This window comes from Eurytemora carolleeae, unplaced genomic scaffold (genome assembly GCF_000591075.1).
Source record: "Eurytemora carolleeae unplaced genomic scaffold, Eaff_2.0 scaffold111, whole genome shotgun sequence".
In the NCBI taxonomy this organism is placed as follows: domain Eukaryota; kingdom Metazoa; phylum Arthropoda; class Copepoda; order Calanoida; family Temoridae; genus Eurytemora; species Eurytemora carolleeae.
In genome coordinates this window covers 25852-50429 of record NW_019396201.1, presented here as the reverse complement: position 1 = coordinate 50429, position 24578 = coordinate 25852, and the positions used below count along the sequence as shown (strand labels likewise).

At 34.6% G+C, this 24578-nt stretch overlaps 2 protein-coding genes across 5 annotated transcripts in view; both read right to left on the bottom strand.

Moving 5' to 3' along the window:
* LOC111697968 (uncharacterized) overlaps nt 1-17901 on the bottom strand; it is a 20459-nt gene extending 2558 nt beyond the window's left edge. For 2 of the 3 annotated variants that reach the window (XM_023468158.1, XM_023468160.1), the window contains exons 1-21: nt 17066-17901; nt 15409-15501; nt 14593-14664; nt 13619-13756; nt 12958-13027; nt 12116-12333; nt 11801-11831; nt 11636-11703; nt 11261-11355; nt 10556-10697; nt 10063-10137; nt 9439-9509; nt 9091-9163; nt 8659-8735; nt 7568-8567; nt 7038-7100; nt 6894-6920; nt 5653-5721; nt 4840-4992; nt 1740-1781; nt 40-129 (exon numbers count right to left, since the gene is read on the bottom strand). In XM_023468158.1, coding sequence (XP_023323926.1) covers nt 40-129; nt 1740-1781; nt 4840-4992; nt 5653-5721; nt 6894-6920; nt 7038-7100; nt 7568-8567; nt 8659-8735; nt 9091-9163; nt 9439-9509; nt 10063-10137; nt 10556-10697; nt 11261-11355; nt 11636-11703; nt 11801-11831; nt 12116-12333; nt 12958-13027; nt 13619-13756; nt 14593-14664; nt 15409-15501; nt 17066-17887 — 3489 coding nt within the window. In that variant the 5' untranslated portion in view covers nt 17888-17901. The remainder of the gene's footprint in view (nt 1-39; nt 130-1739; nt 1782-4839; nt 4993-5652; nt 5722-6893; nt 6921-7037; nt 7101-7567; nt 8568-8658; nt 8736-9090; nt 9164-9438; nt 9510-10062; nt 10138-10555; nt 10698-11260; nt 11356-11635; nt 11704-11800; nt 11832-12115; nt 12334-12957; nt 13028-13618; nt 13757-14592; nt 14665-15408; nt 15502-17065) is intronic. The other variant, XM_023468159.1, reaches the window with a different exon arrangement.
* Nucleotides 17902-17939: 38 nt separating this feature from the next.
* LOC111697972 (nucleolysin TIA-1) lies at nt 17940-24456 on the bottom strand. 2 transcript variants are annotated; one of them, XM_023468167.1, is made up of 13 exons: nt 24383-24456; nt 24084-24206; nt 23315-23415; nt 22894-22946; nt 21951-22053; nt 21362-21434; nt 21189-21298; nt 20947-21078; nt 20390-20474; nt 19631-19765; nt 19031-19133; nt 18577-18740; nt 17940-18414 (listed from the first exon to the last, which is right to left on the bottom strand). In XM_023468167.1, exons 2-13 carry the CDS (start codon nt 24198-24200, stop codon nt 18385-18387), a joined length of 1206 nt encoding a protein of 401 aa, XP_023323935.1. In that variant the 5' UTR covers nt 24201-24206; nt 24383-24456; the 3' UTR covers nt 17940-18384. The 2 variants fall into 2 exon arrangements, with proteins under 2 accessions (XP_023323935.1, XP_023323936.1); XM_023468168.1 differs by having other exon boundaries at nt 21951-22047.
* Between the last annotated feature and the right edge of the window lie 122 nt (nt 24457-24578).

Genomic DNA, 24578 nt, shown 5'->3' with positions numbered 1-24578 from the left:
GGGCTGGTGGGGGGGGAGTACCCTGTTTCTTCTATTTACCTGAAATTTACTCTTCCCATGTGATTCTCCGTGATTATAAATACATCTATCTCCAAACTTACACATTCCACGCTTCCACATTATGCATGGCTAAATATATTAATAGTAAAGGGACTGTAGACGTAATTTATAGGGACCTTCCATTTCAAGTATGGTATTTGCTAATTGCAACAGCATCCTTTAAACCTTCATCGGAGTAATGATGAGGAGGATTTAGTTGTGCTAAATTCTCAAAAATTTCTACATTTTCTCAGCATCCTGAATCCGCTTTCACTTTGACAAGAACCACCATTGAAATAAAACAATTCAGAAAGAAAAATAAGGATTTCTTGATCAGACAAAGAGCGAGATGGTACCGTTGTGAATTGTGCATGTCACTGCATGGGGTCGCTTCAAATTACGTCTGAAGTCCCTTTAAACGATATATTATATTTATAAAACAAGAATAATGAGAGGTTTCGTGATTATATAAGTTAATATAAAATACAGGGCGAGTCAAATCACATTGGATTCTGCATTTACTAAAGTTTGTCCAACATGAAGATTTTTTTGTATCAAAATAACACAACAATTATCTTTATGATTAAAGAATTATGTAGATTTTACAGACTATATATTTCTGTCGGACATAAAAAATGTTGTAAAACTGCTCAATCTAAGGTTAGCACTGTAATTCACATTGTCAAAATTCCTTTAATTAAAAATTGATTTGAGTTAACAATTATAGTATAGCCTTTACCAGGCCTATAGATTACTACAGAAACACGAATAAAAAAATGAGATTTTTCCAATACCAAAAATAGAAATGATAAATTATGTGGCCTGGTTTCTGAATTTTAGGCTTGGTTACTTGTGTGCATCAATGATGGAACATTTTACTGGGTAAATTAAAAAGTCAGTTTGTCGATAGTTTACAGTCGTGAAAAAGTTAGTTAATAAAATAATTATATTCTTACTTGTCACTCTCAGTTCTAGCCAAGTGTTACAAAATGCCAACCATTGATAAAAATGCATTTTCAATGTGTGTATATAAATACTACACCTCTTTTTAATGATACCCCTCTCACTGCAGTATCAACGTAGTACTAAAATATTTCTCAGCTCACCTCCCTCCCTCTTCCTCCCCCTTCGTCCCCCTCGTCTAAAAACTTGTTTTACTTTCTGTTTACTTAGTACTTTGAAGGATGCTTATTTGTACAATTATGACGTAATTATAGATAAGAGTGTGTTCATAATTTTATTCTTTTACCTACACCGAACTAGTTTATTGGATCGAGATGGGTATAATAATCTCAAAAGAAGGTGGATTCATTTGGCGTACTGTCACGTTTTAGTTGTCTGTCTGCTATAAATGTACTGTACAGTGTACAACTCTAGCTTCCTTGAAGTCAGTTTGTTACTTCAATAAACCGGAGTTTTTAATGTAATAGTTTATTCCGTTTATAGCCCATACTTATGTCTTATTCCGTTCACAGCTCATACTCATTCCGTTCACAGCTCATACTCATTTCGTTCACAGCTCATACTTATTCCGTTCACAGCTCATACTCATTCCGTTCACAGCTCATACTATTCCGTTCACAGCTCATACTTATTCCGTTCACAGCTCATACTCCCTTTCCCCGGTAAAACCAGTAAACTCCCCTTTTCATATCCACTCCCCCCCTCCCACCTCCTCTTTCCCTACCTCACCCTCCTACCTTAACTCCACGTTTATCAGCTCTAAAATTCTGTCCGACCGCCTAAAAAAATAAATATACAAAAAAAGGATTTAATGGCATAAAAAAACATAGGCCATAAGACTTGAAAATAGGCTGTATAGATAATTCTGAAAATTAGAGAAAAAGAGATATCATTCTGTAAAATATAGAAGAGGGTCATAACTCTATGATTCAGTAAATTTATTTTATCATCCCTTATATGATTCTTAATAATATGACAGAGGTAATTCTAAAAACATATATTTTGTATCCCCAATATAATTCGGAAAAATATGACAGAGGGCCATAATTCTGAAAATATATATTATATACTCCATTTAATTCTGAAAATATATATTATATACTCCATTTAATTCTGAAACTATATATTATATACGCCATTTAATTCTGAAAATGTATATTATATACTCCAATTAATTCTGAAAATATATATTGTATCCCCCATATAATTCTGAAAATATATATTGTATCCCCCATATAATTCTGAAAATATATATTGTATCCCCCATATAATTCTAAAAACATATATTTTGTATCCCCAATATAATTCTGAAAAATATGACAGAGGGCCATAATTCTGAAAATATATATAATATACTCCATTTAATTCTGACAATATATATTATATACTCCATTTAATTCTGAAAATGTATATTATATACTCCATTTAATTCTGAAAATATATACTATATACTCCATTTAATTCTGAAAATGTATATTTTATCCTCCATATAACTCTGAAAAATATGACAGAGGGCCATAATTCTGAACATAAAATTCTGAATAATTTGGAAGAGCTCTATAAATAAAGGTCTAAAATTCTGAAATATATATAAAGGTTCATTAAAAAAGCAATAAATGTATCTACTATCTAAATATCTCTACCTCTATCTCTATATGAGCATTAGTTGTATCTATCCATGCCTTTACAATAGATGTCATATATTTCTATCTAATAGATAAAAATAGGTAGATATTTATCTACCAAAATATGCGCAATAGATTCCTACCTTTATATGGGCAAGGCAATATATGTGTGTATCCTTCTATTACTTCCTTAATATAAGCAATATATATATTCCTACCTTAAAGTAAGCAACACAAGTTTCTTTCCCTCCCTTTATATAAGCAATAGATTAATCCATAAGTAAGCAATAGCAATGTATCTATTCTACCTTAATATGAGAAATTCATGAATCTATCTCTTAGTGAAAGATCTATCCTATACTCAAGCAAAATAAGATTAAACTATTATAAGTAATAGATGTGTCCATCCATATATTAGAATGAGCAAAAGAAGTGTATATTTCTACCTTATAGTGTAATTATAGATACGTATATATATATATTATATATAAACCCAGGCACATAACCAGGATTTTCCCATGTGGGGTGCACAAAGGGATGTTATAGTATGGGCCCATAATCACCGAGTGAAACGTATTGAACGAGGCTAGGGTTTGCAAGGGGATAGAGCCCCCCTGCATAACAAATTTCCATAATTTTGGTATAAAAACGAATAGTTTTAGCTTAAATTTTATGTTATGTAGGTTACTTTCTGATTTGTCAACAACACTAGGAATTTCATCTTGAACTTGATGTTACAGTGAAAATTCGATTTTCCCTGAATTTGATGTTTTGTATGGTATAAGGAAAATTTTAATAATTTAGCTTTTAGCTAAAATTTACAAAATTGTAAGACAGAAAATATTGATAAATTTTATATTACTACTTATGTTCAATGATTTTGAATTGTCTGGACAAAATATTGAAACTGAGGCAATGTTTCTGCAAAATTTAAAGAATTGAATTTTTAATACATAAGCGAAAGAACAAACCAGTTTACTCTGAAAAATCTTACTTCAGGACAAAAATTTTTCAAATCATGTTTAATTTGGTTGGTCTGAGCGAACAGCTTTAGCAAAGAATTATTCAGACACATCATATACACTATATCTATAGTATACAATTAAAGAATGATAACAAATTTTGAAAACTTTAAATAGTAATATCTAAATTTTTTAAAAGAAGATTATACCAAGCATCTTATTTAATAAAAGGGGGGGGGGTGGAGAATTTTTCATTGCACCCCCTTTTAGGAGAAAGGGTGGTGCATCTGACTCCTTGCCCGCCCCTAGGTATAAGCTAAAGAATGATCTATTTTACATTTAAGTAACTTGTAGGCAATAGATGATTACCTTTATATGAGACGTATCTTTCACAACCTTTATATGAGCAATAGATGTATCTATCCCTACCTTTATATGAGCAATAGATGTATCTATTCCTACCTTTAAATGAGCAATAGATGTATCTATCCCTAGCTACCTTTATATGAGCAATAGATGTATCTATCCCTAGCTACCTTTTAATGAGTAATATATATAGATGTGTCTTCCTACCTTTATATGAGCAATATATAGATGTGACTCCCTACCTTTATATGAGCAATTGATGTATCTATCCCTAGCTACCTTTATATGAGCAATAGATGTATCTATCCCTAGCTACCTTTATATGAGCAATAAATAGATGTGTCTCCCTACCTTTATATGAGCAATATATAGATGTGTCTCCCTACCTTTATATGAGCAATAGATGTATCTATCCCTCGCTACCTTTATATGAGCAATATATAGATGTGCCTCCCTACCTTTATATGAGCAATAGATGTATCTATCCCTCGCTACCTTTATATGAGCAATATATAGATGTGTCTCCCTACCTTTATATGAGCAATAGATGTATCTATCCATAGCTACCTTTATATGAGCAATATATAGATGTGTCCCCCTACCTTTATATGAGCAATATATAGATGTGTCCCCCTACCTTTATATGAGCAATAGATGTATCTATCCATAGCTACCTTTATATGAGCAATATATAGATATGTTTTCCTACCTTTATATGAGCAATATATAGATGTGTCCCCCTACCTTTCTATGAGCAATAAATAGATGTGTCCCCCTACCTTTATATGAGCAATATATAGATGTGTCCCCCTACCTTTATATGAGCAATATATAGATGTGTCCCCCTACCTTTATATGAGCAATATATAGATGTGTCCCCCTACCTTTATATGAGCAATAGATGTATCTATCCCGGTAATGATTGGTTCATCCTCAACACCATCGAGGTCGTAATTGTTCTCATTTCCTGGAATACTGTCCCACAGGTGGTGTCCGGGGGGAGGTAGTGCAGCAAACTTTGCAACCACTTTATTGTTCTAAATAAACTATATATAGGTGGTGTCCGGGGGGAGGTAGTGCAGCAAACTTTGCAACCACTTTATTGTTCTAAATAAACTATATATAGGTGGTGTCCGGGGGGAGGTAGTGCAGCAAACTTTGCAACCACTTTATTGTTCTAAATAAACTATATATAGGTGGTGTCCGGGGGGAGGTAGTGCAGCAAACTTTGCAAACACTTTATTGTTCTAAATAAAGCTATTTATAAATAAATAAATAAAATATCAACCATCCTTTCAAGGAAATCAAGGCCGAGACCCCTTCAAAAATGTATGCCATATGAATGTTGTTTTTCACAAAACATGAAAGTAGAGAGGTGTCTTGAAGATAATCATTTTTATGCATTAATTTGCGGCATTATTTCAACATGCAGTTTACAAGTAAGAAAAAATTATCACAAAATTCCTGTAGTCCTGGTGTTTCAAAAATGTGGTGTGCCTTTTTGTGCTATAAAAAAAGTAACTTGAATTTTGTTCAGATTTAAAATTTTAAAAACAAATTAGCGAATTAACAAATTTCTTTATATCTCCTTATATTGAAAGGAGACCACGTCATTGAAATATAACAATTTCAATACTTTTTTTGCAAAATATAATAGGATTCAGGATTTGGGATTCAGAATTTGAAATGAGGATTACCTTATTTGAGTATCCGCTCTTCCCTAACATCCCAGTGTACGCAAAATTTCCGTCTTCGTCACATGTTTCCTAAAAAAATAAATAATTTTAGGATCTTATTTTATATATTATATTATTTTATTATCCTTAAAAGGACTGCAAGCGAAAATGTATGTTACCCTCCATGCAAAGATGGCAATGCCCGATTTACAACAGTACCCTTGAAAACTTTATCTAAACAATAATGTGGAAGATATTATAATTTTTCTAGATTTAAAAGTGTTAATTTCTGTTAATTCCTAAATATGGTTTACTACAGTAAAAATGCGCAAGTCACTTTTGAAGAGAAATTACCATTGAAAATAATTAATTTTCAAAAATATTGATATCTTATTCAGACTTGATCAGACAAAGCTTTTAAGGTTACCGTTTTGAATTGGGCATTGCCTTGTCATCTTTGCTTGGAGGATTACTTGAAATTATGTTTACATTCCCTTTAAAAATGTTTTAACTATTCTCAACAAATTACTTAATCATAACAAACTTGTTGGTTTTGCGTTTAAACAAAAAATGCTCACTTAAAAATAATGATAAATATAATTAATAAATCAATTTTAAATTACTTCATCTCACCACATTTGTCAATTCTATCAGTTAATTCGCTTTTTAAACATTGACTCAATAAAAGTTAAACCAATTCAACCACAAATGATTTATTAGATAAAAATTATATCATAATCAATAACGTCCATATCAACTGCACGTTCATCTTTATAATGACTGATATTTAAGAAAATATTTATTTGTCAAATTACGATCCTTCATATTCACCCCTATTCAAATTAATTCATTAACTCTACCCTTCCTTGATTGTATCCTCAATTCCTTTCATTCAGTAATTACCAAAACACAGGCCCGTAACTAAGAGTTTATGTGGAGGGGTGGTGAGGGGGAGGGAAAGACCTATTACATAGGGAAAAAAAGCATTTATTTTAACTTAAACCCGCCGCGCCAGATGCCCCGTTCAGCTCTAGTCCTGCACTAACAAATTACTTCAAAAATCATTGTTTGTTTGTCCGATTATAACTCAGGAACCCCTGGACCGATTTGCCTCAATCGTAATTTACGACAAGGAGCGGGTAAACCGTGGGACTAACTATGGCTCCGCTGGGCCACGCTGGGTTTCCAAGCTATGTAATAATGTTTAAATACACTACCCTCCCCTACTATCCCTTAAAAAGATACTTTATCTTAGATCCCACCTCTTTGTAGTCAGCTGTTAAATCTGGCTGCAAATATTTTAAAAATTATTTAAAGCAAAGGAAATTCATCCCTTAAAATTAGTTTTATTTTCCATTTAATAAAAATGCGGGAATCATGTGTGTCAGAAATCCTTGAAAAAATACCTTCTTTGCCTCTTCAACTGCAAGGTCGCCTCCAGCGGCAATCTTAGATAAATCTGTTCTCAACTAAAATAAATTAAATGTTTTAGAATGTTTTTGGCACAGCAGTAGTGAATTTATTCAGCATTATTTTCTTTGCAGTAGGCCAGACCAAATCTTATCCCCATAAAAAGTGCTTTAAGATGATTTGCTTCTGATGCGTTTTTTTCCTACAGTTTTTTTTCAGTGTTAAAATTTTTGCTTTGTTAAAAAATAGCAAATATGTTCCTCCTTTTTGGCCCTGACATAAAACATATGAAAAAAAAACAACCAAGAACCAACGTTTTTTTAGGATAAAAATAAGGCAAAATTTAATAAAAGCAAATTCAACAATAACACAGATTTTAAATCTTGGAAGTTTTTTATAAAAGGTTTTTAAAAAACGAACCAAACGATAAATAACACTGATACTGTTAATTTGTAATTTATTACTAAAGTTAACTATTTGATAATGTAGTTTATTGATTAGTAGACTTTTAGTATTCTTTCATTACCTCAGCCTTTTTCTTTTCTCCGAGAGCATCAGCATTAGCATTGTAACCATATCCTTTAGAGTTGTAGACAAGAGATGGTTTTTCCGCCCCTACTTCCCCTCCTCCTCCTCCTACACATATTCCGCCGCGCCCCATCTCACCTCTGCTGCCCCCTCTTCCTCGCATTCCGCTTTCTTGCATTCCGCCACGGAATCCTCCGCCACGACCTCTAAATCCTCCATTATCAAAACCTGGACCTCCTCCGTTGTTCCATCCGCCTCGACCGCCTCGCCAGCCTCCGTCTCCGCCTCTCATGCCTCCACCTCGCCAGCCTCCGCCATTAAATTGTCCTCGGAATCCTCCACGATCAAATCCACCTCGTGGTCCTCCCCAACCTCGACCTCTTGTACCCCATCCTCCCATTGGTCCTCCCATAGGACCTCCCATCGGACCCATTGGTCCCATAGGACCTCCCATCGGACCCATTGGTCCCATAGGACCTCCCATCGGACCCATTGGTCCCATAGGACCTCCCATCGGACCATTTGGTCCCATTGGCCCTCCCCAATGACCCATTGGACCACCCATTTGTCCCATTGGTCCTCCCATCGGTCCTCCCATTGGTCCCATCGGTCCTCCCATTGGTCCCATCGGCCCTCCCATAGGTCCTATCGGGTTTCCAAATTCATCACAACCCCAATCTTGATGCATTCCTTGTCCCTCCCAGCCTTGCTGCTCCTGTCCCCATCCTTGCTGCTCCTGTCCCCACTCCTCTTGTCCCTGACCGTTGTTCCAACCTTGATTTCCTGCGTTGTTCCACTGTCCATTTTTTCCTCCGACAGGTCCAGATTGCAGAGGCAGTCCCATTTGTCCCATTCCCTCCGGTGTAGTGTCCCACCCTTCCTGTCCTCCGCCTTCCTGGGTTCCTGCCTCTTCTCCCGGAGGTCCGTCCTCATACATGTTCTGGAAGCCTCCGGACTGTAAAGGCGGAGGTGCAAACGCTTTAACTTCTTTCTTTGGCCTTAAATATAATTTAAATAAAAAATTTGTATTCAAAACTTTTTCACTCTATGTTCTTTTATACTCGGTAATAAATTGGGAAGCCTACTTACTTGTAAGTACAAGATCTGTATACAGCAATCAGATATTTAACATTATCCTTCTCTACCTTCAACCCCTTCTCCTCATCCTAAATATAAGGTTCAGAGATGGAAACAGTTAATTGTACATTTAAGTATATGGAAAACAATTCTAAAAATGCTTCAACGCAGAATTTCTTCTGGAATTTCTTTATCTTATTCCCTTCTGACAGAGAAATTCTATCAATAAACTGTTTGCTAAGGTAATTCAATTTTTAATTAGTTAAAAATTGTCAAATTGAGCCATTGAGTTATAAGAGAATGTGTTAAACTCAACCGGTTTATTCAAAAGATCATAACTCGGATCAAAGCATATTAAAAATAAACGACAGATATATACCTTAGTTCACGAAATTCAGCCTTTGAAGAAAATTGCATTTCAAAAATTATATAAAATTAGAATACCTGTTTAGGATGTTTGATGGGAGGCAATGGAACATCCTCTTCAATTTCATGAGTCTTTGTCAACCTAGTTTTCCTAAATTAAAATGGAAAACGGTTTATTCAAATGTCAAGCATGATCTGACGGACCAGTAAAATATCGAAACCGAGGTGAATTCGAGTGTCATGTACATTGTACATTGTACAAATGTACAATGTACAAACGCAAAAACATAATTTTACAGAAAACTACAGCTTACCCAGGGAAAATTCAAATGAGGGTCCTTTAAATATTTTTGCGATTGTGATATTTTGGCAAATTTGCGCAATTGAAAACTTGTTGGCCAATTTATTTGCGCAATTAGGAACTACCTGTGCGCCTCCTGGCAAGGTGAACAAAGAAACTCGTTACACTCCTTGCATCTCCCAGTTCCAAGTTCAATCTAAACAAAGTCTAATCAGAAAACTTTGGAAAAAGTTGTAAAAATTGTTTTTTTCCCGCCAGTTTTTTTTGTACACGTTAATAGATTAAAGTTAAACTCAAATCAAGTCATTCTTTGCAGGGATTGCTTAAGACATCCTTCCTTTAAGACGGAGTTTCTATTTCGCGACCGACATGGGGGCGGGGACACCATGACAGAGGGGTCACCCTGAACCCAACCGAGATGCGTTTGGTTTCTTCTATTTCAGTTCAATCGGGTTATGGTCTATAATCACTTACGGAGTAGCGCTTTGGTACTTTTTCCTTTAAAACGCATATGCCGACAAAAAAGTTAAAAAAAGAAAAAGCAAGATTGGTCAAATTATGGTCGAAAGATGCAGCTTTCTGGGATCAGGACCGAACTGTTAATTCCGCTGAAGGGGTCTCCTAGTCCTTGACAGAGGGGTGGGGTGAATTATACTCAAGAAGCGGGAGGGTCAGAGGGGTGGGGTGAAATCTAGGAGCTGGAGGGGGGAATCCTTGAGGTAAAATCTATAAGCTGGAGGGGATGTTACCTTATCCTCCTCTTCACAGTTAGCACAAAGTTTAGGTATGCTGGCCAACCTTTCCGTTTTCTCCTCTTCACTCTCCTTGAAAACAACAGGGTTTGAATATTTTAAATACAATCCCTTAAGAAGCATTAAATCCGTTGTCCTGCATGGAGAGCCTACCTTTATGTGTTTTAATCATTTCAACGCAATTAAAAGCAATTCTAAAACATTTGAAATTATTAGTTTATAAATAAATGCACATTTAGTTCTAAATGTTTTATTTAGGAGGGAAAACACAAAAGAAAATTATTTCCTCGCAAAAGTCGTCTCCCTTTCAAATCATCAAACACTCTTTATTTCTTCGAGAAATAAAATTTGTAATACGAATCCAAACATAAATCATTATCGATCAGTGTCTAAACATTGCCGTTGAAGTTTAAAATTGTTTTTAAAAGGTGTTAACACTAGGGGGTAGGCTCTCCATGCAGGGTTAGGCTCTTGATGCATGACACCGTACCTGGTCAGCTGGTTTGGGTACATACGGATCAGCAACAGGATTAAAGGTTTCCCTCAGCTGTTCATTAATGAATATTTTCCCAATCTTTCTCCAGTGTTTAATCCCTTGGACATGGTTCATTAGAGTATCCGTCCCGTTCATCCTAGAGGTAAATTAATCTTTGGTTGTTTTTTTCAAATTTTATAAACCAAATTAAACATGTGCCACGTCAGACTTAACTAATTGCATGCAAGATTAGAAATCTAATAAGTCTTTGATCTCAGCTTCTTTTAATGAAAAGTTATTGACAAGGACAAGAAAATGTTTAATTTCATTGTTGTTGGATAAATTTTCATCTCTTATTTTCATCTCTCAAGAGCTTGAGGTCACAAATTCGAACCAGTAATGTCCCATAAAGAAGGCGTTTTTTTTTTTGACGGAAATGATCCTATTACAAATTAGTCACTTTTATGAAAGAAGTTCTTAAAAAAAAAGTTAAAAAATCTAAATCTTTAAAATACGTGATGCTGGATATCAACAAATCCGCGATAACTGTCAAACTAAAATGAAGAAAAAAATTATGTGAAAAAAATGCAATTTTAGGGCACAATTTTCTATTAAACCAATATTTTCAATAATTTTAGAAGATTCAAAATATGACTCATATTGACAGTTTTAAAAACGTTCAGAAGGTTTGAGTTATCTAACAAAGATGATATTTTCTACCTAATTAGACAGCGAGCACAGTAGAACAGTTTAATACAATTCCAAATATCTCGACACCCGTAGTTTGGAGGGAACCGTCCCTTGGCCAGATTTTCCTGCAGCAATTAATTAAAAATCCATCATTAAAGAATTTTAATTTTTCTGTTTTCATTTTGATTTAACTTAAAAATATTCAAATGAAAGTTGAATTTTCCTTTATGTTTAATTTCTAAAAAAATCTTGGATTATCAATTAAAATCACGCTCATTTCAATTTTACATGAAGCTATCAATAAAAATATGCTCATTGTTCACGTATTCAAACTTTAAAAAAATATATATTCAATGGGCGTGAAAACGGTAGAAATAAATCAATAAAAATCAATAAATTTAGTACCTGCATAACAAAAACATCAACGGCAGGAAGAATTTGAAAATGTTTGTCATTATTTTGACCCTTCGGGCCTAGACATCGAAAATTTATAATTTGTTAATCTTAATCAAAATGCTAAAATATAATAAAAGTCTTGTTTCAAAATTTTCATAATTTTCGATATCCTGCCTTCCATTCGTACATCCACCAGACCAGGGCTCTACAAAATATTATCTATAAAATATGTATTGAAAATAAGAACAAAAAATGTTATCTTTCGACTTTTTCATCTTGCAGAAATTAAATAACAAAGGTGATCTACGATACCATGGTACAAAGATTAAACTAAGTTTGTTCCTTTGCAGTTTTTGCCCCATTTAATTTAGACTTATGAATTTATTTAAAAACATTTTTTCAATTTAACAAAAATTAGAATGAGCATGAAAAATAAAAAAATCATTAAGAGTTATGTAAAAAAGGATTAAAAAAAATATTATATTGAACCTGGACATATGGTTGGTTAAGGTCCTTATTGACCTCCATCTCCCTGAGGTTTGGGTCCCTGACCTCCTCAAGGAGGGCGGGGATGTCCCTGGTCCTCAGAAAGGATGTGAAGTGTGTAACAAGGGAGGAAAGGGAGGTGTGCAGGTTGTCTGTTATACTGATCACTGTGATCGGTCCAAAGTTAACTTCAACCTCATACTGAGGTGTTCCGATCTCACCTGCAGTAAGAAATGTTTCAGTTTAACCCAAAACAGAGTCATTAAGATTTAAAAAATGTTGTCTTCTACCCCTACTAATAATGGAATGCTGCAGTCATTTCGTTTTGTAATTGAATAATTGTATTGAGCTTTTTGAAACTGTTCCCGCATATTCCATGTTTTTTCATTTATTTTTACCATTACTGAGAATAATGTATAAGAGTATAAAACCCATTAAAAAGCTGTCACGACGATGTTTTATAAATTTTTTCGATGTTTCCGAAGTTCTTGGTTAAACTGTAGAAAGATCTTAACCCGATTTGAAACCCCCAAACCGCCGTCAGGGCGCAGTGCATCAAAATGCAGCATATGGCCTGGCTCCATCTAGACTACCTCACAATTTATGAATCAAATTATATCAGAACCTATCGTAAGAACCCCAAGAAATATCTGATGCGTCAAATGTACTGCAAGTGGGAGGAGATCAAAACAAAGATGTGTAGAATTGTACATTTTATAGTTGGTGGAAGGTTGAACCAAACCAGATTGAAAATAAAAACATGTAAACAACTTTTCAAGAAATATTTTCAAATATTTCTACAAATTCCTCATCAGTATCTAAATCAAAATTGTCTTTTTTATTACCTTTTAATGGCTCTCCATCTTTATTTGTCATCGGAACATGTCTTGCATCAAATATTGGGTCTTCCCAATCCTAAAATGAAAGAATAAGTACTTACTCTAAATTTAATATATTTATTTTCTGCTATCTGCATTCCATTTTATTTCCTTATGAACACTCGGATTTCTTTATGGATATTTTGAGTTCTCTCTTTTTGTGCTCTAAATTCGGAAAACTCTCTATGATCCTGACTTCCATTATTCTGGAGTAGCTGCTCTAAGCTCTGATACATACCTCTATGATCCTAATTTAACCTGTTCTGGTGTAGCTGCTCTAAGCTCTGATACATACCACTATGATCCTACTTTAACCTGTTCTGGTGCAGCTGCTCTAAGCTGTGATACATACCTCTATGATCCTACTTTAACCTGTTCTGGTGCAGCTGCTCTAAGCTCTGAAACTCCTATGCTCCTACCTTAAGCTAATCGAGAGAAGCTGCTCTAAGTTCTGAACTTCCTTGCTCCTAACTTAAACTGTTCTGGAAGAGCTGCTGTAAGCTCTGAAACCCCTATGCTCCTACCTTAAACTAATCAAAGTAGCTGCTCTAAGTTCTGAAACGTCTATGATCCTACATTAACCTGTTCTGGTGCAGCTGCTCTAAGCTCTGAAACCTCTAGCTCATACCTTAAACTGTTCTGGAAGAGCTGCTCTAAGCTCAGCAGCACTTCTCTCCCACTCTGAGTCCTCTATGAAGGGTCCAATCTGTGTCATCATCTGCTTAGCAGCTGATTCCTTAGCTTCACTCTTACTCTCACCCTTCACCTGGACAAATACAAATGGTGCTGTAGACAGGAGTATAATTATTTTAAGAATTCCGTTTCTTACCCCCCCCCCCCTTCTCCACTACGGGGAATGATTTTTGATGATCTGGGGGAAATGATAAAAGATTAAACCTCAACAGGCAAGTTTTTTTTCATATTTGATACTTTTAATCCAAAATTTAATCATTTTCGTTAACATTTTTCCCCCTCCGAGCAAACCTTCTGTCAACATTCAATTCACAACAGTATTCCTGAAAAGCTTCTTTTGATCAAGTATGAATTATATATCAATATTCATAATTTTGAAAACCGGTAATTTTCAATTTTTGAAGACTTTTAAACCTTCCAAATCAAACCAAAACGAAAATATCTTCCACATTATTGATCAGATAAAGGGTTCAAAGGTACTTTGAAAATCGGGCATTGACATCACTGCATGGAGGATTACTGGAAATTACGCTTACAGTCCCTTTAAGAAAATCAGTACAAACTTTCCTCAATGATGGTTTTACTGGCTAATAACCACAGTATTCTCGTAGTCTACACGAATTTCTTCATATCTCCGGTATTATAAAAAGCACAAAAAAGGTAGACCACATCTTGAAAATGCCAAAACTAGGGGTATTTTGTAAATATTAACTTTTACTTTTGAAATCAAGTTTACGACCTCATGATGCAAATTATCTCGAATGCAACCTACAACTCGTCTTGCTACTGTCATGTTTCGTGGGACACCCTGTATGTTAATCTAACCACCGAACAACAGATCTGATGGTCAAACCCAAAAAATGCGTTACCAAAAATCTGAAGGACAGAACCGACCGGCGACCAGCCTACCTCTATAATTTCTCCACCTAGATCCAGTTTCACAATGTATCCGCCTCCATCTTCATCTTTTTTATACTCAAACTAGAGAAATAAAAATACATTAGAACATGTTTTATTTTCGTGATTCGTTAAACTTTTTTTCATTGGGAACTATAGATGAAAAGGACAATTGATATTTTAATTTAGAAATAATTTCTTTTCACCAAAAAAATTTACTATTATTTTCCTAAACTTAACGACAAGACATAATCCATGATTTCTGTATCTGCAGATTCTAGATTCTAAGAACTGTCAACTGGGGATAATAATTCAACCCCCCCCCCCATACTTAAACTATAAAGAAAATCATTTATTATCTTTAAATTTATCTACAGGATTATCCACTCAGAATGAAAATGTAAAGACGACTAGAAACTCTTCAAATATGCCTTGTAAGTGATTTTTAAATGTCTTCTTTAATTATTTAGCAAATAAAGAAAGAAGTTTTAAGTTGCAGGGAAAAATCCGTACAGTCGTCTCTGAAGTCTCATCCCTTCTGGATTAACTTGTAAACGACGAGATCATGAAATAAAAATTATCTTAACAATTAAGTAAATTGTAAAATATTTTGGGATATAAAAAATAGGAAGGAAAATTATTTAAATCATATCAAAATTAACATAATAAAGGTCAAAAAGGTATTTAATTGACATAAAACTGTTCTTTAAAATAAGACATAAATCATACTTAGGCTGGCTCTTTGAAATTGGTTTCAAAACAGGTATTGAATCTATTCTCTGTCCCTACTTAAAAATTAAACAAAAAAAGAATGTTTTTAAACAATACCTTAGGTTTTTCGTCTGTAGCTAAGGCTTCCCTCCATAGGAAGGAAACAAAATTCTGAATGTATTTATTTCTGCTTTTCCTCTTTTTAGAATGCTAAACCAACAACATCTTTCGACTCTTTTAAAAATATGATTAAAAATATATCTATAAAATAAAACAAGACATTCGTATATATATTTGTTGCCTACAGCCGGCCAAACGGCTGGACCGATTGGGCTGAATTTTTTTGTGGACACTTTTGGGTAAATAATCGAAATTGTTTTTCCACGGGCAACTCCGGGCCCTTCAGCTAGTGTAATATAGTTCAATTTCATAACAATTTCTGTTTTCACCAAAAAAAAATCAAAATTTTTAAACATATATAAAGGGCAAAAATGCGGGTCTACGGCTAGTCACAACCGCACAGACTGAAGACGTAATTTTAAGTGATCCTACATTTATAGTGTGGCCATTTGCTATTTACAAATCAAATCAAATCAGAGTTTCAGGGATATCCAAATAACCTACCGAATCAAGTACTGAGATAACTTTACTTAAACAGTATATGACTAAGGAATTACGGCCCGTGGTTAAGATGTTTTACTTGCAGTTAATGATTTTCGTTCTAGTGTAAACAATAAACATGTGCTTATGTATCTAATGACTTTCAGTTTTTCTTTTTACTTAAATAAACCTGATGACTAACCACCGCGTGGACATCCGACATTGTGCCAGAACGCCAGTTTCAGCCTCCAAACCCCAGATATAAGCTGTTTTAAGCTGCCCTACTGGGGACTTTTTGGAAGATGTTTTTAATCATTGATAAATATAAGATGTTTATAGGAAGAACCAAATTGAAGGTCGATAATTGTAAGATGTTTATAAAAAAAACTACCAAAAACATATTGAGAGGTCTGCATTGTGTTAATAAATCTTAGTTAATTAAGAGACTGTAGACGTAATTTCAAGTGACCCTACATTTTTAGTCTGGACATTTGGGATTAACAACCTTGTCCTTTAAATCTTTTTTATGTTCAAGGATGAAGAAGATGTGCTTTTTTCTTAAAAATAAATTGAACATTCAAAATTTTGCTTTATCTTTGAATAAGATTTGCGGAGTTGTGCTGCAGAAACAATAACTTGAAAATGATCAGAATTCAACCATTTAAGAAATATCATTAATAATTAAGTAAAGAATCCCCTTAATCCATTAAAAGAGATTTTAAGCGAAATTTGAAGCGACCCGCTATGCAAAGATGACAAGACCCGATTCACAACGGTACCCTTGAAACCTTTATCTGATCAATAATGAGGAAGATGTTAACGTTTTTCTAGGTTTAAAAGAGTTTAATTCTGATAATTTCTTTATGTTTCCTGCGGTAGAAATGCGCAAGTCGCTTTCATAGAGAACTCGCAGTTCATAATAATCAATTTTCAAAATCCTCAACATTGCCAACTAATTCTATTTAAGACAACGCTTTGATGGATTCTCTTGTGAATCGGGCATTGTCATCTTTGCATGAAGGGTCACTTGAAATTACGCTTACAGTCCTACAAGAAGATCTGAAATGGGTTCAAATGTGAAACCCTTACACCACCATCAGGGCGCAGTGTATCACATATAAAATGGTTACAAAATTAACAGGAATTAAATAGAAAAATCGGATAAAGTTGGTTCCTTGAGACGCCGTCTCCTTTCTAGATCTTGAGAGTCCTCCCCTTCTCCCGCTACCTCGTCCTCGGAGAGAACCTTATCCTCCATTATCTTCCATCTATTCTTCTCCTCTTCTTCCTCCTTCCTTCTCTTCTCCTCTGCAAACCTTCTCTCTTTCTCCCGTTCCTCTTCACGCTGCCGAGCCCGGTTTTCATCACGGCGTCGTTCTCGTTCCCTATCTTCGTCCCGACGTCGTTGTCTTTCTAGATCTTCGTTTCTCCGTCGATCCTTCTCCTCATTTCGCATTTTTTCCTCTTTCCGATAATCATCCTTCTCGTCATCTCGTCTTCTTTCTTCTCTCCTATAGCCATCCTTCTCTTCGTATTTATCCTTCCTTCTCCCTTCCCTGTAATCTTCCTTCTCCTCATCTCGCCTTCTTTCTTCTTTCCTTCCATCCTTCTCTTCATATTTATCCTTTCTTCTCCCTTCCCAGGATCTACTTCGATCTCGTTCCACCTTTCGAATCTTCTCTCTTGATCTGGATCGATCCCGAGAGTCTGATCGATATCGCTTCTGCTTTTCCTTATCTCTAGAAGGCTCCCGCTCAGATTTCTTTTTCTTGACGGATTTTTTGTCACGTGATCGGGATCGGTCCTTCTCGCGCGTTCGGGATCTTGAAGCATCATGATGGCGATGTTTTTCCTTCCTTTTCTTTTTCTTGTCCCTTGATCGCGATCGGTCACGATCCTGCGACCCTGATCTCTCTCTGGATTCCGACCTATCCCTGTCTTTATCTTTCTTTTTCTTCTTTTCCTTTCCCATTTTGTCTGAAAGCAAAGAACGCATAGGTTAAAATTAAGTTTTTAACCAACACATCACAATTTAGCTACGAAAAAAATGGATTTTAATATGTATATTTTAGTTAGAAGGTTGAACTCATTATGAAAACATGCTACAAAGAAAAACAGAAATATTAAATCAAAAAATATTTGATTTAATAAGTTTAGGAAACGAACATTTTATTCTCATTATAGTTGATCTGGAGAGAGAAATTCTACGCAGTGTCGTTGATCTGGAGAGAGAAATTATACGCAGTGTCGTTGATCTGAAGGAAATATTCTACGCAGCGTCGTTGATTTGAAGAAAATATTCTACGCAGCGTCGTTGAAACCCGTTCGTTGATGTTTTCGGAAGAAATATTACAGGAAATATTGGGGGGAGGGCCGGGGGGCACACACTATTGCAGAAAACACAATTGGAACACACTGTGCTATTGCATTCAGCTGAATACTTGAGATTGTTTTTAGGGTTGTTTGTTTGTTTTGTGGAAACCGGTTCTGTCTTTACTGAGGGCCACCGTAACGCGGTCCGCCCTGAAAACAATGTGAATCAATTATTTTTTTTTCAAAAAAGATAATTTATTATTTAAATGATTTTTTCTCGAGATTTGTAAATATCAGAGTTACTATATTGGAATAAGTCAATAAAAAAGAAATATTTATTTCGCTTGAAAAAGGGACTGAGTCCAACTTTACCTGTGGGCCTCCGTATCCTTGGTTGTAGCCGTATGATGGTCCTGAATACTGGTGGTGCATGTAGCCTGGTCCCGGTCCCTGCATGTACCCAGGTCCCTGGTTGTACCCTTGGTTGTACCCTTGGTTGTACCCTGGAGGAGGAGGTCCGGGTGGGGCACCTGGACCTAAATATAAAAAAGCCTTAAACCCAATTTTCCTATTATTTGATTTGTAATACTATCATATGATACAGGAATAAGGTATAGAAACGAATAGCCAAATTTAATATAGTTTATTTTTACTAGAAAATACAATACAATAACAATAAAATTAAATACTTATTTCAGACAAATTTATCGAACTGTCTTCTCTGCCATATAATTTTTAACATGGAAAGTTTTAAAAGTTCATTGAAGAGCTTTCGTCATGAAAAGGGGGGGGGTAATTTTTTAATTATCTAGCAAAAGTTGATAACCTGGTCCATAGCCCGGGGGCGGCGGTTGGCGCTTGAACGAATACTCATCGTCCTCGTCCTCCAGAGGACGCTTCGCGCCCGGCTTAGCCGTTGAGCTAACAACCTGGGATAGAAGGTTGTTAGAGGTTAGTACTAGAATACTGGAGCTGTATTTACCAGTTTAGGGGCAAGTCAAGGTCTCTTTTTNTCCCTTTAATTGAATTTATTACGTTAATTTTCTTTTATAATCCCTTAAAAAAATAAAGCGCCAAAGTCTTACTTACCTCAAACAAAAATGTTAAGTCCTTTTTGGTTTATTTTTAAGAATACAGTTGCTGACTTTGGCGCATTTCTAATAAAATTTTAAAAAGAATAAAAAGTTCGAGACCTCTACCTCTAACGAAGATGTGAGACTCATTGTCAGCCTAAAAATCGACGAGAAATGAGAAAATATAATCTAGGAATGGAATAAAAAGAACGGCAGGGTCACCTGAAACCCCCGTCAGTAAAAAAACCTCCTCACATGTCAGGGAAATATATTTTTTTTAAATATTTTTTTTTGAAATTTCTTAATTTTATTTATTTGTGAGTGAGGAGAACTAAAAGGACGAACTGCCTCACCTTGTGCTTCTCGTAGTTGCTGAAGGGATCCTTGGCCTGGTCGGTCATGACACCCTCCTTGCCCCAGGAGCACTTGATGACCAGACCGCCCACCTCGGTCAGATGACAGGCAACAATAGCGCTACACGCAGATTCCTAAAAAAATAAAAGATGGCGCATGGATTCTTTAAAGATGGAATATGGATGCAATCATGAAGGAAAAACACAGTTTTGATCGTTATGGTTTATAAATATTTGTAAGCTAGGCAACCTAGCAATAGAAATTTTACTGAAAGTTTTAATCATCAGGAACATTGTTGAATCCTCCTCTCAAACATGGGATATCAGGAGTAATTTAAAGCTGAACATTTATTTCCTTTAAATCAGTGCTTAGGATCCATTTAATTTTGATGCGGATCCGGATCCTGGATCCGCACTTGAAAAAATTGGATCCGGATCCAGGTCATTTCTTTAAGATTTACTGAATTTTTTTTAACACAAAATAAATTTCAAATTTTTCGTTTTATTTTTTTGCTTATTTTTATCCTAAAACTTGATGAACCTTTCAGAAATGAGAAAATTTTTATAATCTCTCTTTTTTTTCAAAAGTTCAGATTTGTGTTTTTTTGAGTAAAAAATGTTTTTTTTTTGAAATTTTAGTTGATATTTTACCCCTTGGATCCGGATCCGTGGGTATTTTTGCGGATCCGGGAAGCCAAAATCTTGCGGATCCAACGGATTCGGATCCGCATCCTAAGCACGGCTTTAAATAAATCCTACCTTGTTATCGAATCTCACAAATGCATATCCCTTGTCCTTGAAATATCTGATCTCCAGGATTTTACCGTAAAGCTTAAAAGCTTCCCTATTTTACGTTAAAATAATATTAAAACTGCTCTTATGAAAATAAAATAGAAGCTTTATCATGGTATATATATCTAGCTTGGAACCAACACACTCAACTTCCCATTGTTCTACCAAAAAATGTAGTACAAATATTAGGCAAATCGGTCAAGGGATTCAAAATTAATGATTGGACATACAAGAGATTACTATTCCATATTTATAGATTAAAAATTAAATAAATTGATCTATTTATTTCCTACATTTTGATTTGTAATGAAGATATTAGAATATTAAATTTGTTCATTCATTGTATAGTTTCCATTCTTCCAACTGTCCTGGCAAATCCGGTGTTTTGTAATTTGAGACAAAGCTTGGAATTTAATCAACTCAGGTTTACAATTGCTCGCGAGCATTTTTAAATTATTTGGAGAAAATAAAAAAATGGACTTTACCACAAACAAAGATAAATTATTATATTTTAACGTAAATCCCTGAGCACAACTTCGTCGCCGGTTGTCATACCGCCGACGTAGACGGTGCAATTTGTCGGCGATGACTGTCTGAATACCTCATCGTAATTCAACGATTTCCCACCAACATAACCGCCGGCGGTTGCAGGTTTCCTTTGACAATGTAACAGTTACAATACAATGTTAACAATTTTAGCGAAAAAGAAGACTATTTCTGAAATTTTTTAAAATTTATTAACTCTTTTTTAATGAACTGTTTTTTCCTTGTAGCCCAATTGGTTCTGATTGATCTGCTACCTAACCACTGTCCGTTCATCTGCTCTATAGAGGACTGTGCGTCAACTTTACGCACAAAAGAGACGAAACCATAGCCCTGAAAATTTAAATTATAAAATTTGAAATCTTCAAAAATATCCCTCTCCCCTTTGTTTCTTACCTTGGATTTGTTTGTTAGTGGGTCCTTTACAACCTTGCAGTCTGAGATCTCTCCAAACGGGGTGAAAGCGTTTCTGTAGATTGAGTTCTTTCAAAAACATATCATTATGGGTAAATTGTGTAATTTTGTAAATATATAGAAAAAACAAGGAAGCAAGGCCATTGTGTTCCATTATCCGCTTGAATTTTCAAATTGACTCTAATCTGACTTATAAGCATTACCTATTACCTCTTATAATTCCATCTAATACAATCCCAAATGTTAATTAATTTATATTAAGGGCAGAAATTAACCATGTTGTTGTAATAAAGTTAAAAAAGAATTCCATACTTCGGAATGTTTACTGCAAGGAGTGTTTATTTTTCTGTATATAATAATTTATCCCTTATATTGATTACTGCTATTTACATCTTTTAAAACCCCAAATGCAGTACACATTTATGAAGTGAAGTACACGTATAACAAAAGCTTGCCAAAGCTTACAATGACACAGAAGGTGTTTATCATACCCCAATCCCATTTGGAATCTGAAATGGAATTATTTGGACCCCTACATTATGAATCAAGGTTGAATGATGAAAGAACAATCCTTAAAGTATCGTTTTCTATCTCCGGAGAGAGATCACCGACAAATATGTGATGATGCTCAGAGGTATCTTTCTTCTGTGTAACAGCTTGGGCCGGCCCTCCACATAAACATATTTATCATTATTTGTCAGATTCATTCAAATATTTAGGGTTAAATCAGAGCTGAAAACTCCTGTATTGGATACCCTTAATCCCGGTTGCTAAATGTCTGTTCCCCTATTCTACCCTATCTCTTGTCTTACATTACATCAACAAATTTTCATAACATAGTATTGGGACAAAAAAACAAACAAAAAAGATTTCAAAAAAACAGAAAGGTAAAAAAATGTCCAAAACCACGAAGAAAAAAAAACACATTTTTTTATACTTATGCTAGATAATGATTTTAATTGTATCTGTATAATAATGTGATATATGTATGTATTTCTATGAATATTATGCTAGATAATGATTATAATCGTATCTTCTTTAAAATAAATCTTCTGGTTTGAACGTGTTCTTTAAATGGCTTATACAATAATTTGGCAAAAATTGACATAAGTTTATAGTTACAAGGAATCATAAAAAAAGCAACAGCAGTACATATTCTGTACTATCGTCTCTAAAGTCTCATCTTTTGTAAGTTACCCTGTACAGCGTACAGTATAAATACTCCAACTGTATTCCAGAGAAAAATGAAAACATAAACCTACCTTGTCCTGGTCCTATCCTACCCTGTCCCTTGTCCTATCTTGTCCTGGTCCTATCCTACCCTGTCCCTTGTCCTATCTTGTCCTGGTCCTATCCTACCGTGTCCCTTGTCCTATCTTGTCCTGGTCCTATCCTACCCTGTCCCTTGTCATACCTTATCCTGGTCCTATCCTACCCTGTCCTTCCTTATCCTGGTCCTATCCTACCCTGTCCTTCCTTGTCCTGGTCCTATCCTACCCTATCCCTTGTTCTACCTTGTCCTGGTGTGGAGGCCCAGTTCACCTTCATCTCCTTCCCCATGATCGATCTGAACAATGTTGATTTAAAGATCATTCTAATTCGATAGAATTACAGGGATGTATGTATTCTTGGAAATTCACCCTACCCCACTTCTAGGTTTTTAATACCTGAATTGGGAAAAATAATAATTTTTAGGGTTTAAGAATCAACTAGGTCTCCTCTCCTTCACTTATTGAGGTTTAATAAGCATTATTTTTTTGTTATTGATATCAACTTTTGTTTACAAAATATTAAACTAAAAAATTTCGACACTTGGAAAATAAATGAAAGTACCACATTCAAAATATAATTTAATTTTTAATTTCCTTAATTTTTCTGAGAAAAAAAATCTTTTTATGTAAAATTAACAGAAAAATTAGAAACCCCTGATTTTACCTTTTATTCATGGCTGTGAGTGCAGCACTGGCCGCTTGATGGTGTTGGAACTCAACAAAACAATATGGATCAGATCCAGGATCACGGATAATTTTACAACCCTTAAACAAATCTCCTATTAGTAAGTAATTTTTTATTTAAGAAAAAAAAAAACATACAAAATTAAGTGTTTAAGGAGAAAATATAGAGGTTGCGGGAATATTTCCCCCAATTCTAAAAAATATAATAAACAGAAATAAAAGGAAAAGGAAAGTTACATATTTTTGTTTACATTATACTTCTCGTGGTAGATGGAAAACATAAAAGATGTGACTGTATGACTTATTCTAAATTACCCATCAATAGACGAATAGCTTTCTTTTGCAATGATTCTATCTTAGCATTATTTTTGTTTGAAGTTAGCATAGGAAATGTTGAACTAAATTCTAAATGAGAGTGAAAAAAGGAGTAACAAAGCAGTTTCGTAGTGTCAAAGCTTAAAATTTTAATTTTGTTCATAGCATGAAGTGAAAAAGTTAATTGCTTGTAAATCTTTCTAAAATAGTCATTAAAGTTCAATTTAGTACCTAATATGCATTCAATGTTTCACTATTGCAAATAATTTATCTACTAACATATTAGTCAATCGTTGGAATATAGGCTTCATTTTAAGTTGAGAGAGAACGACATTAAATTAGTTTTGAAAGTCACTTCTTTTGAGCCATTTCCGTGTTGATTAGGTTACATAGCACTAATCGTGTTATTAAGTTAATGAGTTAAAATTTGTTACCTTAACAGGTCCAATTTGATTAAAGAGAACTACAATAAGATCTTCTGTGGCCTGAAGGGGAAGGTTTCCTACATAGAGGGTTTTAGGAGCTCCAGAACTATCAAACGAAGGATTCATCTTGTTCTAAAAATGCAGAACTATGATTAACTACCTGAAAAATAATATTTCAACAAATAAAAATAATTATTTTAATGACAACAAAACTATGTTCACGAACTTGATCAAATGAACTGATGAAACGTTTATTTAAGATGAAAAGTTTAATTAAATCGTCAAAAAGTAGAAAATTGTTAAATTACCGATTGTTAGGAATAAACGATGAACGAGGCTATGCGCATGCGTTTCTTGATTTCTAAAACGGCTTTCTCGTTTTGATGAAAATATATGTCTAGAGTATACGGAGGTTCATTGGTGTTTAAACATAATAAACTTTTATTTGATCAACTCAAAGATATATTGGTTTTTGCCAAAATTCTTTTGTATTTATTTGATTTT

Coding starts and splice junctions, on each gene's coding strand:
- LOC111697972 (XM_023468167.1), bottom strand. CDS start 24,200: ATGAATCCTTCGTTTGATAGTTCTGGAGCTCCTAAAACCCTCTATGTA. Junction 20,475..20,946: donor GGCGACGAAGTTGTGCTCAG/GGATTTACGTTA, acceptor AACGTAAAATAG/GGAAGCTTTTAAGCTTTACG. Junction 18,415..18,576: donor AAGGATACGGAGGCCCACAG/GTAAAGTTGGAC, acceptor CATTGTTTTCAG/GGCGGACCGCGTTACGGTGG.